The sequence below is a fragment of the Microcebus murinus genome, chromosome X, assembly GCF_040939455.1.
Source record: "Microcebus murinus isolate Inina chromosome X, M.murinus_Inina_mat1.0, whole genome shotgun sequence".
NCBI lineage: Eukaryota > Metazoa > Chordata > Mammalia > Primates > Cheirogaleidae > Microcebus > Microcebus murinus.
This window is the reverse complement of record NC_134136.1, coordinates 80154726-80169905: the sequence shown is the minus strand read 5'-3', so window position 1 is coordinate 80169905 and position 15180 is coordinate 80154726. Positions and strand designations below refer to the sequence as shown.

Genomic DNA, 15180 nt, shown 5'->3' with positions numbered 1-15180 from the left:
CGCACCCCAGTTTGCCAGCTTCTCCCCTCCCGTCACCCCCAGCCCAATCCAGGGGCATGAGGCAGGGGGACAAGCCCTGCCCATCAGGGCCAGCATGAAGCCCTCCTGTCTGCCACCAGGCTGGGTAGGGAGCCGGGCACACCTGGCCCTGCCTGTGCTGACCTGCTTCGCCCCCACCTATGCCTCTCCCTGCTGAAGCCGCTGCCACACCCCCTCGTGGCCCTGGGACACCATCCGTCTGCCCCTGCACTGGGCACACTCCGCTCCAGGGGGACCTCCCTGGCCTTGCTCCCGCCTGCCGGACTCCTCCCTCCCTCCTGCACCTGCTCAGTCAGCCTCCGTCCCCACTGCCACAAGGAGCTGCGTCCCACCCGGCACATTTCCGAGGTGCCCGGGCAGCACAGTCCTGGGAACGATCTCATTGCAGCTGAGCCAGAAAACAACCCACGCTGGGCTGCAGGCACCCGTGTTTCAAATGCCTGGCGTCTGAGCACACCCAGGATTGCAGCTGGTGAGGAGGCAAAAAGCTGTCTGAGGCAGAGACCTGGCGTGTGCCGTGCCCAGCTCAGTGTCCGACAGTGACGTGCGCATGTGGCTTCGGACCCGGCCAGCCCTCTGATTCATGCACTTTAACTAAACACAGACAAAGGGAAGGAAAGACTGCTTTTCTGAATGCACTAACATTGTTGTCAGCAAACAAATCCAAGCCCTCCGAGGACTGGGACCCTCCTCTGGGGCATTTGCCATAGGACGGCAAAGGTCTGAGACGCCCCATTGTGCCAAGGGTCCCATCAGTGCGGCATGGACTCAGCTGGGCCTCACTGGACCACCCAGCCCAAAGACCATAGAGGCAGACACACAAAAAAACGTCAAGCGTGAGAAATGCAGTTCATTGGAAAAGGATTTTATTTCGCCATAAAAATGCAAACTGGAATAAACACCATCTCTCCTAACGCGAACGTTACAGCTATGTTTGAGTATTTCTGAGCTTCACTTGGAGAAGCAAATGATTATAAAATTTTAACAAGTTTTGCAGCCTTAAATCTGTTTGAAACATTCCAAGTAAAAATAATTTAGCAAAAACGGCTTCTTACAAAAACCACACACGCTAAACCTTTACTAGAAACCAAAGCTTTAAACCAACCTTGTTTATGCTTAATTACTTGGAGTCGTAAAAAGTGAATGTTTCTGAAAGAGCATCAGACCTCTCCCAAGCGCTTGCCCACACACCGACATCTCACCAAGAACGGCATGCCTGAGTTTTCCTTTCCGTCTCTGAGGACTCGTACCGTCCTCGCCTGACCCGATGTACCACCGCACCTTCCTTTTTGGAAACCCACTCAGGCCATGTCCCCACTGGTTGAGATTACAAGGACAGGAAGGTGTTTTTCTTTCCAGCGCCCTGCGTGACTGTCGCGGGCCAGGCTTTGGACAATGCGCCCCTGGCCGTGCGGGCGCCGGCGGAACCGCCCTCGGCATGCGCAGAAGGCTACGGAGGCGGTGCGCCGCCGTCCTCACCGCCCGGGGTCTGAGCGAGTTTCCGGCTGGCGAGGAGCTCGCCGTGTTAAAGCTATCGGATCACAGTCTGGAAGGGACACGAAAGCTGGGCCGACGACTACACGCCGGAACTGCAGCGCCAGGTTGGCGGTCGGGAACCGAGGCAGGCGGGCCTGGGCGTGCGGCGCCTTCCCCGGGCGGGCGGGCGGGCTTCTGCGACCTTCGCAGCTGCGGCAGAGACGCGGCCTTGCGGGCGGACGGAGGGGTGCGGAGGCCAGGACGCTGGCGCCGACCGGGCCTTCCGGGGCGGGCCGTGGGGGCCAGCCCTTCATTACCTGTTCCAGGTGCTGCGGTGCCTGCTCGGGGACCGGGAGCGGGAGCGCTCGGCCCTGCGGCGGTGGCGGCTGTGCTTCCTGCCCGCGCTGCCCCTGCGGCCGCGGCTGCGGTGCCGCCTGTCCTTGCTGTGTGACCTGCGGGAGCGCGCGTGGTCCGGGCTGGCGCTGCGCCGGTGCGGGCTGTCGTCCCTGTCGTGCTTCTTGTGGGGCCGCCGTTCCTTTCGGGGGCGCGCGTCGTCCCTGCTGCCCGCCCGCCGGGCCCTGCTGCGCTCCAGCTGCGGCTCGTCCCCGTCTCCGCCTGCCCGGTCCCGACCGGCGCTGGGCTCGCGGTTGCACTTGTCCTGTTCCGACCGCGCGTCCTTCTTGGGCGGGCCCTGGTCGCAGGCGGGGACGCCCTTGGGCTGCTGGTTGTTGTCCGGGATGCAGGCGAGGACGCCAGGACACCTCTTCTCGGGAGAGCCATCCCCCGGGGCGCCGCAGCGCATGCCCGGACCCTCCTTGCCCTGGACGTCCTTGGCCACGCCCCCGTTCACGCTCTGGGGCGGGCAGTCAGCCTCAGGGCGGGCCGGGGTCTCCTTGGGGTTGCCCGCGGGGGGCTGGCCTACGAGGGGGTGCAGCGCGGCGGCGCCGGCGCAGCCCGAGGACACGGTCTGCAGGATGTCCAGCACGGGCTGCAGCAGGTGTGCGTGCGCAGCGCCCAGCTCGCCGTGCGCGGCGCCGCCGTCCGGCCGCTTGCTCAGCAGCAGGCTCAGCAGGCGCTCGCGCAGCTCCTGCTCCTTGCGCTGCAGGCCGAGCGCGCGCTCCTTCTCCTCCTCCACGCGCCGCAGCTCCGCCTCCTGCAGCCGCCTCCGCTCCTCCTTCCGCTCCTGCTCGCGCAGCTTCACCGCCTGCGGCAGAGAGGACACGCCCCTGAGTCCTGGCCCTGGCGGTGGCGCAGCGCGCGGGAGGAGCTGGGCAGGTGTCTGGACGGCCTGTGGCCGGCCCGGGGCCGCTGCAGAGACCGCCTGGCCGGCTGCAGCCCAGGGGCGGACATCTCCTATGGCCTGGGCCTCGCGGGTGAGGTCCGACCCGTCCATCCCTGGGCTCCGCCGGCCATGCCCGGAGCAACCATGCGCCCGAGCGAGAAGGAAACCCCTTGGCAAAGGCTCAGCCCCGGGGTGGCCGCCTCAGACAGGGCCTGGCCCCGCCACGTCGGCACACGGGGCCTGCTGTTAGGTCACAAGCGGCGCCAGCAACAGGGCCCAGATGGCGGCGCAGACACACGGCGCCGCCGCCGCCGCCGCGGGCGAGCTCGGCCTAGCCTGGGTTAGTGTCTTCAATATTCACCATGAAATGAGAACTGAGCGGCCACATGTCTCAGCCTCTTGCCTTGCTCCTTCCCGGAGACTTATCACAACTGTAATTAGACAACAGGTTATGGGGTGGCCCGCCCGGGCCCCAGGGGGGACGCGGCCCTCCCGAGCACAAGGAGCGTGCTGGGGGTTCCTGCGCCAGCGTCGGCCCTGGGCTCCCGGGCGTTTCCAGTGGCGCCCGCGGGGGCTCAGGGAGGCTCTAGGCGCTGCCCGGACCGTGGGCGCCAAGGAGACCCTCCAGGCTCACAGCTGTGAGGGACCCGGGCGGTAGCCCGTCCGCACAAAGCGAGCCGGCCCTCTTCTCGTCCCGGAGGGGCTGCTGCTGAGGTCAGAGCCAGGCCAGCTGCCGGGATGCGGCGTGGGCAGCGTATCTCCGCCGGAGGGGCCCCACGGGGGCAAGTGCGCTCTGCACTCTCTGCCACTGCCCCTCCCCCGGGGAACCGCAGAGGCCTCTGCCCCAGCCGCCCCGCATTTGGCGGGCCTGAGTGCCCGCGACGCTGACTCAGTTTCACCAGCTGTGTGCAAGGAAAGCACAGCGCTGAAACCTGGAAGGACAGGGACGCGTCCTCCACTCTAAAGTTTATTTCTGTGTTACGGCTGCAACCACCTGGGGTCCGGGACCGTGATGCTGCGTGTCCCAGAGGAGCACGGCTGGGCCGGGGAGAACAGGTGCCCGGCGGCAGAGACCCCCAGACCCCCCGTGGGTACCTCGGCGCACCCGGCTGCAGACGCCTCCGACCCCTGCGGGTACCTTGGCGCTCGGGCTGCTCCCAGACCACACTCGGGTACCTTAGCATGCCTGGCGGCAGGGGTCCCCCCACCCCCGGCTGCAGGGCCCCGCGGGTACCTTGGCCCTGGCGAGCAGCTCGGCGACGAGGCGGATGGACTGCAGGTTCCGCTGCGCCAGCAGCAGCTTGCGCTCCTCCAGCCGAATCTTCTCCTGCAGCTGCCGCTGCTCCTCCGCCTGCAGCTTCTCCTGCCGCTTCTGGCTGCGGCGCAGCTCGCGGGCACGCTGCTTCTGCTCGCGCCTGCGCAGCTTCTCCTCGCGCTTGCGCTCGCGCTCCAGCTCCTCCAGCTCCTTCTGTTTCCTGCGCGGACACGCGGCTCGTGAACGCGCGCCCCCGGCGCACACGCACAGGGAACGGACGCGCCGAGCCAGCGAGGAAAGCACAATGCCGGAACGACTCCGTACCCAAACATGTAAATGCCAGGTGGATCAAAGGAACCCCGGGAGCGGGCAGGGCAAGGGCGGCCCAACCCTGCAGGGGACTCTCCCGGAGTGTGACCACGACCCCGAATCCACAGAGAAAAGGACCAGCAGCTCGGACCACACCGGAAGTCCGATGCTGAGCAAGACGCGCCCCGCAGGCAGAAACGCAAACGGTCGATGAAGAAGCACCTGCGACAACACAAGACGCTCCACCGTCCCTGCGCCGCGCGCCACAGCGGGCAGGCAACGCCCGACAAGGGACGCGGCACACCCCGGCAGGTCACACAGGGCTGCCCCACCTCGGCAGGACACACGGGGCTGCGGCTCGGCCCAGACGCCGGCTCCGCCCGCGGGTCGTCCACAGGCAGCACTCCGCACAGGGCGGCCGGTTTCGGCTCAAAAAGGAGGATTCACTGCTAAAGTACAAGTGGCGGTCACAGAAGACCACGGGAGGGCGGAAGGAATGAAACGCAGATGTGCCCAGCCAGGCGGAAGATTCCAGAAGGCTTACGCTAAAGTGGAAGATCAAACACAAAAGACAATATACTGTGTGTGCCCGCTGTTCTGTGAAATTCTAGAAAAGGCAAACCCACGATGATGAAACCAACGGCCCGCCCGGCTGCCCAGCCCCCGGCGAGGGGCGTCCAGCGGTGCGGACACCAGGGCGCTGGACACGCGGGTTTAGACAGTGACGTAATGCCCGCAGCCGTGTGCAGAACCCCGCACGCTTCAGCGCCACCTCCGGGACCAGGGCGGCACGGCACGCACACAGCCCTCCGGGAGGACCCAGCGCACCCCCGACATCCACACCGCACAGGCAGCCCCCGAGGCCCTGCTCCCGGCCCCGCGGGGCACTGACGCACCGCCAGGGCAAGATGGGTCCCCAGCGAAGGCACAGACGCGCCAGGGAAGCCGCTCTGGCATCAAAGGGCACCGTCATCCCATGGAGAGAGACCCTGTGAGGTCGCCATGCTCCTGCCACTTGGGGACTTCTCTTTAAAACCACCCCACGCCACGCCCACACAGCTCGGATCCTGACCGCGCTTTTGTGGGGAGGGGAGGCCTGGCATGAGGCCCCAGGGCCCTGGGAAGAGGGACGCAGGGCCCTGGAGAGCTCTGGGGTGGGGGAGCAGCTTGCCTGGCTCACCCTCGCCTCCCTCTGGCTTTAAAACTCACGCAAGCCACCGACCACGCAGTAAAAACGTCAGCGCCACTCCCGGTGGGCCAGGACGCGGAAGCTGAGACCGTGCAGCCCAGGCAGGCACCGTCAGGGCCGGAAGGACAGCCACTGTGCGCACGTGCCTGCACACACACGCGCCCCTCCGCCCCAGGACCACGGGCGCCCAGGCTGGGGCAGCCCTGAAAAGCAGCACCAGTGAGGGGGCGAAGGTTCCCCTCGGAGCCCCAGGAGCCGCAGTTTTAGCGCACTAGGAGGCCACGCCCCTCGAGCTCAAGGTGTGGCTGTCCCGGCAGCCGCCCTCTAGGGGGACTCGCGCTGAAGCCCCCAGCCTGGCCACCTGTGCAATACAGAGGCTGCCCACGACACTCCGTCACCTGTCGCACCTGAGCAGCCTGGACGCACACCACCTCCACGGAGACCAAAATGGCAAGATGCACGAATGTATGGGCACCAGCATCCCACACGGCAGTGAGAACCTTCCACCACCGAGGCCGCCCCCCGCCTGGCCTCAGACGCGGCCCCACCCAGGGAAGTGGGGCCCAGCCCAGCGGATGGCAGCTCCCGGAGCTGCCTGGAGCCCTCCCGACCAGCTCCGCCTGGGGCAGGCCTGTCCCCACCCCTGCCGCCCCAGACACCACGGCAGAGAGCTGGCCTCCTGTGCAGGGACCCGTGCTGACTCCCTTCCCTGAGCACCCGGCCGGTCTGCAAGGCAGGGCGGCGCCCCCAGGCAGGAGCGGGAGCAGAGGCACCTCTCTGTGCTGACCACCACCTGCCACCGCTCTCCTGGCTCTGCCTGGCGCGGCGGACACCAAGGACTCCAATTCCACACAAAATGCAAACTGCCCTGCAAAGCCGCCCGCCGAGTGGAGGCGGTTATGCAGTTAGCACACCCACCACCCCAGGCGTCTTCCTCTCTGAACGGCCGGCTGGCCCATCGGAGGCTCTCTGGCCCCAGTCCACAGCCACACGTCACAGGGAGGGCACACCCGTCTCGTCCTGGGGAACGGCAAGAACGCCACACGCAGTCTGGGCCTGGGACCCAGGAACTCGGTCCCGAGACTCGCGCGCAAGACAAAAACGGCAACACGCACAGACGTCCCGGCACCAGCAATCCCCACGGCAGGGAAAATCGGGGAGAAAACCGGCACCCGACCAGGTCAGGGCAGCCAAGAGCTCCGCCAGAAGGCTGTCAAACACGTCCAACCTGCCTCACGCTCAACGTTCCGCACACGGAAGCGCAAGGACAACGTGGGAGACAGACAGGCACAGGAAGGTGCTAGAAAGAAACGCCGCGGTGCTGGCACAGGGAGAATCTCTGCGCACAAAACCCGTGCCTCACAGCTGACGGCGTTTACGAGGCTAAAAGCAAAAGGCCAACACGGAGGGAAAGTGGAACCTGGGTTTGCCTTTGACAGCTAAGCCGCGGAGAAAGACGGAGGCGACCACCTTAAACAAAACAGGGCTTTTGTTCCCTTTTGTTTTCACGTTTGCCAGCATCATGGGTTCTCTGCTTCATGCTGTCCGCGGCACTTCACCCTAAATGCACAACTGCAAACCGTCAAGTCGTCCTGCCCATTTCGGCAGGACACGTGGACCGCACACGGAAAGCACACGGCTCCAAAGGATGGTCTGCGCTCACGCCGCGTCAGAACCGCAACACGCGCTGGGGAAAAGGGAGAGCAGCACACGCTTCCTGCAGCGCCTCAAGCAGCTGCCAAACAGGGGCACACGCATACGCACATCTGCACACGCTCAAAAACACATGCACAGGCATGCATGCACACACGTGTACACTGCACACACGTGCACACTGCACACACGTGCACACACGTGGATGGGCACACGCTCGTGCACACATGCAAGAACATGCAAAGGTACGCACACGCACAAAGACACGTGCACGGGTACACATGCGGTACACACATGCACACAGCAAAAACACGCAGATACACATGTATACATACACATACACAACTGACACGCACGCACGCGTGCACACACACACCCAGGTGTCAGGCACCGGCGCCGAGCCCCGCTCCGGCGGAAGAAGATACCTTTCCTCTGCCCGCTGCCTCTCCTCCGCCTCCTTCTCTCTGCGCTTTTGTTCCTCTCGCTGCTGCTCCAGTTCCTGCAGCTTCTGCCTCTCCAGCTGCCGTTTTTTAATGGAGGCATCACTCAGGTGTTTGGTCGAATCAAAAGAGACCTTTGGAAGCAAAAGATGGCGTGAATGGCCTCCCCCAAAGCCCTCGATACGGGGCAGCACCACCCTCGGAGACACGCTCTGCCCTCCCTGCAGGTCGCCCGGAGAACCTGAGCTCCCGCTCACCCCTAGGGGCGCCACACACAGGGGCAGTGGGCCTGGGAGTCACCCCAACCTGCCTGGAGTCACCCAACCCGGGAGTCACCCCAACCCACCTGGAGTCATCCAACCCGGGAGTCACCCCAACCCGCCTGGAGTCACCCAACCGGGGAGTCACCCCAACCCGCGTGGAGTCACCCAACCCGGGAGTCACATCAACCCGCCTGGAGTCACCCAACCCAGGAGTCACACCAACCCGCCTGGGGTCACAGTCAGTCAGGGGCTCAAGACGTGGCTCTGCCCACACAGGCAGGACTCAGAGGGAAGACAAACTACCACCGGGACGTAACTGGCCCTTACTACTGAATAAAAGGAATCAATGACCACTATCGCCACACACGTTCTCCTGCTAACCAGCGGCTGCCCACTCCCTCCGACCACTGCCACGGGGCCTGAGCCCGCAGCGACAGGCTGTGTGCCAGCCGTCTCGTGGCCACCAAAACCCTCCTCCACCATGAGGCCGGCTTCATTACACTGCAAATCCATCTCAAGTGAGGGCCCGTAGCCATGAAGGAATCTGTGAGCCCTAGTGTAAAGGAACATTCCGGCACGTGGCTGAAATATCCCTCTGCAAGCAACTCTGACAGCCAACAAACATCTCACCTACTTCAAAACACTCGGCTCTTCCGCTTCCCTCAAAACACAGAATTTACGAAAGCCGAAAGCACAGGCCACCACCGCTGATGTGGTTCTCACACCCGAAGCCCTACTGAGCGCAGGACCGCGGCTGCGATTTTATCTGCGGGGGGCCGTGGTGGCAGGGCTCCCCTACGGCCCTGGGTCCCGGGACCCACCTTGATGTTGCAGGCCACGGCCTTGCCGTCCTCGCCCTTGTACATGAGCTTCATGCCCCGCAGGGCGCTCATGGCCTGGATGAAGCCCACGTACTCTCGGTACTGGACATAGGCCTCGAAGTTCAGGTGCCCGCCGAAGCTGAAGGTGTGGAAGTTGCGGCCGGTCATCTCCTCCCGGTAGGGGTCCAGCATGGGGATGTCCACGTTGCGGATCTCCCCGAACTTCTCGAACACCTTCACCAGGACCTCCTCGCTGGGCTTCTCGGAGCCCGACTCCTTCAGGGCGAACCACTTGCAGGGCAGCCCCTCCAGGTGGATGGTGTCCGGCCTCTCCCCCGGGAGCGTCTCGTTCATGTCCTTCGCGTCGCGGAAGAAGGAGTCCCAGTCGTGGCGCGTGGGGAAGTCTATCTTGAACTCGGCGGCCCGCACCTTGAGGATGTCGGAGAAGCCGCTGAGCTTGATGGTCTTGCCGTCCAGGCAGGCCAGGAACGACTTCACCAGGCTCTTGTTCTCCACCTCGCCCTCGAAGCGGATGAAGTCCATGGTGCTCTTGGAGATGCGCAGCGTGGAGAACTGGTGGTTGTGCACCATGCCCTTCAGCCGCTCCATCACCTCCCAGTTGGAGATGGACTTGCCCGGCTGCTTCAGCTGCGGCAGGGCCACGCTGATGGTCATCTTGGTGATGGGCTTGAGGTACAAGCCGTACGCGGGGCAGAGCTCCACGGCCTCAGACGTGTCGTGCACGATGGTAGCCGCTGCCATAGCCGGGACCTTGGGCCTGAAACACAGGACACACACGGTCGGGGAGAGGCCCAGGCACGAAGCACCACAAATGTCACTGCGTGCAGTCAGAGGAACTGGCCTGCCTCGTTAAAAGCCATCTCAACTGGATTTAAAATAATAATAGGACTGCACTAAAGGGAAAAAAAATCGGGTTGATAAAAAGCTCTTAAGAACACGTTAGAGTCCAAAGCCCCTTCACCACAGCCCCACACCCAGCACCAGGAGCTATCCCAGGCCCGTGGAAATGGGCGGGTCGGTGCCAACTAAAGACGCCTGGCTGGCTCCCTGGGAGAGCAGGGGCCAGGAGAGCCCAGCCACAGATATCTCTAAAGGTTCGTGGAGGAGGAGCCCTTGTATTTGCATTGATAAAACAGGAAGGAAGTCTCAGGCTAAAAAGACTACCGCAAACCATGGACTTTAATAATCTCCACTACGGGCAGATGCATCCTCTCTCCAACCAACTTAAAGGCAAAAAGCGTAATAAGGGCCTTTTCAAGAAAGAAAAGAAAAAAACTGGGGCCCGGAACTCAGCTCTGTGCCCTCTTCCTTCACCTGCCTTCTTTAACCCAACTCTTTCCTACTGGTCTGACAGGTTGGTACTTCCCTAGGGCCAAGTTCCATGTGGATAAGCTTGACCCACAGAATCCCAACAGGTGGCCCCGCTGAGCCCTGCCACCCACTACCACCACCACCTCCACGACTTGGAGGCCTTCCGCTAGGCCCTGGAGGCGGCCTGAAGCCCTAAGCCCAAGGTGGGAGGGATCAAAGGGGCCAAAAGCTGACCAGGGAACCCTCCCCCACAACCACACAGGGAGCAGGAAGCTGAGCCCAGGAAGCCTCACCACCTGCCGTCATCCAGGCTGACCCCAGCACCCCATAAAACCCTGTCCTGCCCTGCTGCCCCTCCCCCTAGGTAACCCCCCACCCCCATCCGGGTGCTCCCGGCTGCCCCAGCCCCTCCCCCTGGCATCCTCAGCTGCCCCGCACCTCAGGTAACCCCCACCGCCCACCTGGATGCACTTTGCTTCCCCAGCCCCTCCCCCTCCAGGCAGCCCTCAGCCCCTGGTACCCCCATGGCCTGGTCCTGCCTATTCCCCCAATAACCCTGTCCTGGCCAGCTGCCCCACACCCCAGGCAGCCGCCAGCCCCATGGCCTGATCCCACCTCACCTCAGCACCACAGTAACCCTGTCCTGGCCGGATGCCGGGCACCCCAGGTAACCCCCACCCCAACCCTGCACTCGGCTGCCCCAGCCCCTCCCCCCATCCCTAGCTGCCCCATACCCCCCAGCCCCCCCCACCCCCTGGTAATCCCTAGCCCCAGCACCCTGGTAACCCTGTCCTGGCCGGCTGCCCTGTACCCCAGGTAACCCCCACTCCCACCCGGGTGTACTCGGCTGCCCAAGCCCCTTCTCCCCGCATCCCCAGCTGCCCCGCACCCCCCAGGCCCCCACTCCCCATACCCCGATGGCCTAGTCCCACCTAGCCCCAGCACCCCAGTAACCTTGTCCTGGCCGGCTGCCCCGCACCCCAGGTAACCCCCAGACCCCCGGTACCCCCATGGCCTGCCTGGTAACCCCTAGCCCCAGCACCCCGGTAAACCTGTCCTGGCCGGCTCCCCGCACCCCAGGTAACCCCCACCCGGTGCACTCGGCTGCCCCAGACCCTCCCCCCTGGCATCCCCAGCTGCCCCGCACCCCAGGCACCCCGAAGGCCCCCGGTACCTCCATGGCCTGGTACCCCCTAGCCTCAGCACCACAGTAACCCCGTCCTGGCCGGCTCCCCGCACCCCAGTAACCCCCACCCCCACGCGGGTGCACTCGGCTGCCCCGGCCCCTCCCCCCGGCACCCCAGCCGCCCCGCACCCCCAGCCCCCCGGAACCCCCGTGGCCTGGTAACCCCTAGCCCCAGCACCCGGCCCCCTACCCCAGCCCCACACGCCTGCCGAGCCCCGCCGCCCCCGCGCCCCTCCGGCCCCACGACCCGGCCCGGCCCGGCCGGCGGAGGGAGGCGGCCGCGGCGCAGCCAGGCCGGGCGGGCGCGGGGGCGGCGCTCACCGGCGCGGGGCTCCGCCTGCGTCCCAGGCCCGCGCCGCCGCTGGCCCGCGCTCCCGCCGCGCCCCGCCGAGCCCCGGGCAGGCGCGGCCTCCCCGCCCGGCGCCACCGCCGACCCCCGGAGTCGCCCCTGACGCCGCCCGTCGCCGCCGCCGCCCGCCCCCTGTGACGCATTTCCGCTTCCGGCGCACGGGCCCGCGGAAGCCGCCGCGCGGCGGCTCCGGGTTTCTCCTCCAGGGCCTGGCCCCGCCCCCTGGGAGGCGGGACTTCCGGGGTCTGCACTGCGCGTGCGCGACCTGAGCCCGCCCCTCCCCCACGCTGCTACCTATGCGCAGGTGCCCGGAGGCCCCACCTGGGGCCAGAGGTGCCCCTTCGTCTGCCTCCAGGCGTCCTGGAACAGGAGAGGGCCTGTTGCCAGGGTCTAAATTATCAATATAATGGCAAAATTATAAGTCACAATATAATTCTAAAATGTAATAGATCCTGTACTGTAACAGGATTCTGCAGTATGCTTGTAAATTGCATATTTATAATTTGTAATCGTAAATATGCAGTATACTTACACAATGCAATCACAAATAAATTACATATAATAATAATTGTATGACATAACAGAATTACGTAACGTCACAAGTCACTAGTTATTTATTAATTGTACACTGTTGTCACACAGTATAGCTACAGCTATGAAATATATTAAGCTTCAGCAGTATGCCAGACTCGGTGTGAGGCATGTGCCCACGACGCCCCCAAATATGCCACAGGTGCCCAGACTGGAAACCCAAGGGGCAGAGAATAAGGACAGGCACCTTCCGAGGTCTCTTCCGGTTGTAGTTCCCCAGCGTCAGCGTCACGGGGGCCTGGCCTGGGCGAGGGCCGGCTGGGGTTTCCAGGTCTGTGCCCCTCCAGGACTCATGCCGAAACTGGATTCCCAACGCAGGAGCGTTAAAAGAGGGGGCTTTCGGGAGACGGCTAGGTCAGGGATGGGATGAATGTCCTTGGAAAGGCATACAGGGAGTCTCAATTTCCCATTTTTCCCCTTGGCCCATGGGATGACCCAGCAAAAAGGCGCCTGCTGTGAAGTGAGCCTTGATCTTGGACTTTCCAGGCTCAGGAACTGTAAGGAATAAATTTCTTTCTTTTTTTTTTTTTTTTGAGACAGACTCTCACTTTGTTGCCCAGGCTAAAGTGAGTGCCGTGGCGTCAGCCTAGCTCACAGCAACCTCAGACTCCTGGGCTCAAGGGATCCTCCTGCCTCAGCCTCCCGAGTAGCTGGGACTACAGGCATGCGCCACCATGCCCGGCTCATTTTTTTCTATATATATTACCTGGCCAATGAATTTCTGTCTATTTATAGTAGAGACGGGGTCTCGCTCTTGCTCAGGCTGGTTTCAAACTCCTGACCTCAAGCAATCCTCCCGCCTCGGCCTCCCAGAGCGCTAGGATGACAGGCGTGAGCCACCGCGCCCGGCCATAAATTTCTTTAATTTATAAATGGCACGGTCCGGGGTATTTTGTTATAGCAGCATGAATGGACTAAGACATGCACCCTGATGTTAAGTGGATTTGTGAACAGAAAGGGGTTCCCGTGGGTATTTTCTGGGTGTTTGCTATGCGGGAGTTTTGTTGTCCCTGAGAGAGAAATAGAATCAGGAATCTCTACCTGACAACAGAAGAAAAAGAGACACCAGGCCGCTGCCCCAGGAAGCAGAGCTGTTGTTTGAACCCAGGCAGGCTTCTCAGTGGGACATATATCTCTGCCGTGTCTTCACGCACCTTCTCATTTTTCTTAGAGGTGTTTGAGGTTCTCTTCAAAATCGTTTCCCCAAATGCCGCTTTGCATGTCCTGGGTGTGTAACGTGTTTCCCTGGGGAAGCTGTTAAATTTGGAAACTACTTTTCCACTCGGCTCCCTGAAGTATTTGCAAAGCAAATTAAGAAACGAGAAGTTCACTCCTTTGGAGAGCCAGCAAGCTCCCAGAGACATGATTAAAATAATCGGGGAAATGATCAAAGAACATCCTTTAGGCCAGGCACCGTGGCTCACACCTGTCGTCCTAGCCTCTGGGAGGCCGAGGCGGGAGGATCACTCGAGGTCAGGAGTTTGAAACCAGCCTGAGCAAGAGCGAGATCCCCGTCTCTACTAAAAACTAGAAAGAAATTAGCTGGACAACTAAAAATATATTTTTAAAAAATCAGCCAGGCATGGTGGTGCATGCCTGTAGTCCCAGTTACTTGGGAGGCTGAGGCAGCAGGATTGCTTGAGCCCAGGAGTTTGAGGTTGCTGTGAGCGAGGCTGACACCACGGCACTCTGGCCTCGGCAACAGAGTGAGACTCTGTCTAAAAAAAAAAAAAAACCCAAAATCAAGGTGTCAGCAGAGCCAGCTCCTTTTGGAGGCTCTGGAAAAGATGTGGTCCACACGTCTCTGTTAGCAATCCTTGCCTTGCCCATGCTCCGCCCCACCTCTGCCTCCGTCTGCTCTGGGGTCACCAGGCTGGGGTTCTCTGGGGTCACCAGGCTGCACTCGAGTGTTTGCTGGGGCCGCTATCTCGTCTGAAGCTTGGGGATGTCTTCGAAGCTTCCTCAGTTGTTGCAAGAAGAATTCAGTCCCTTGTGGCTGCAGAATTCCATCCAGCGGCTGTCTGTCCTCCTTCCGTGTGTCAGCGTGTTTCCCTGGCACCTGTTGTTTGTGTGCGTCTCGGGGTCCCTTCTCCTGTTCTGGTGAGGATGCCTAGCACATCGGATTGGGGGCACAGCCCAACTCCGGGACGACCTCGTCTTTTGCAATTGGCAGCCTCAGGCAGTGTGGCCGGAAGGTCGGGCAGAGCAGAGCGGTGGCACAAGATGGGACTTGCATGGCTTGAACTAAAATAAAATTTCAAGGCTCACACCCCCCATGCACTAACCGAACGGACCCCCTCGTGGCCAAAGGAATATCCTAAAACTAAAGCAGTCACCTGTGAAGAGGAGGAGGGAGGTCAGACCTTCCTCATCATGCCCCGCTCCCTTCTTGGGGACATCTTTTGTAACCCATTGGCAGGCCTAAGTTCATGCAAGACACTCCTGCAGGTCCTCAGTTTACACAAAAAATCTATGCCCAGTGGTGGCTTATCTCTGATTAGCAGCTTCTTAGCCTAAAACATTCCAAGCTTCTAGAAAAACCTTCATGTCTTCAACCGATTACAATCCAAAGAATCTTTAAACCCACCTATATACCCTGTAAGCCCCCACTTCGAGATGTCTCACCTTTTTGGGCCAAACCAATGTCCACCTCCCACGTATCGATTGATGACTTTACCTGTGACCCCTGTCTCTCCCTGAAATGCATGAAACCAAACTGCAACCCAGCCACGGCCAGTCCACCTGCTCAAGGCTTCCTGGGCGTGGCCTTCAAATTTGGCTCAGAAGAAACCTCTCGAAATTATTTTACAGAGTTTCGTGTTTTTTTTTTGTTCCATTTCCGAGTTAACGGTGGGGATCTCTGCTCTGTTGTTTAGCGGGAAGCAACCCCAGGCCCCTGGACCTCTGTTTGCTCTTCCGGGAAACGGAGCAAGAGCATGTGCATCGTCCTCCTTGAACTGCAAGACTCTGAGGCCCTGTGAGCACTTGTCACAGG

At 62.0% G+C, this 15180-nt stretch overlaps 1 protein-coding gene across 1 annotated transcript; it reads right to left on the bottom strand.

The window, feature by feature from the left end:
• Positions 1-888: 888 nt before the first annotated feature.
• AKAP17A (A-kinase anchoring protein 17A) lies at positions 889-11733 on the bottom strand. The gene is made up of 5 exons (XM_075999666.1): positions 11567-11733; positions 8728-9505; positions 7629-7777; positions 4032-4272; positions 889-2719 (listed from the first exon to the last, which is right to left on the bottom strand). The coding sequence occupies exons 2-5, from the start codon at positions 9487-9489 to the stop codon at positions 1829-1831; spliced, it is 2043 nt and encodes a 680-aa protein (XP_075855781.1). The 5' UTR covers positions 9490-9505; positions 11567-11733; the 3' UTR covers positions 889-1828.
• Positions 11734-15180: the final 3447 nt, after the last annotated feature.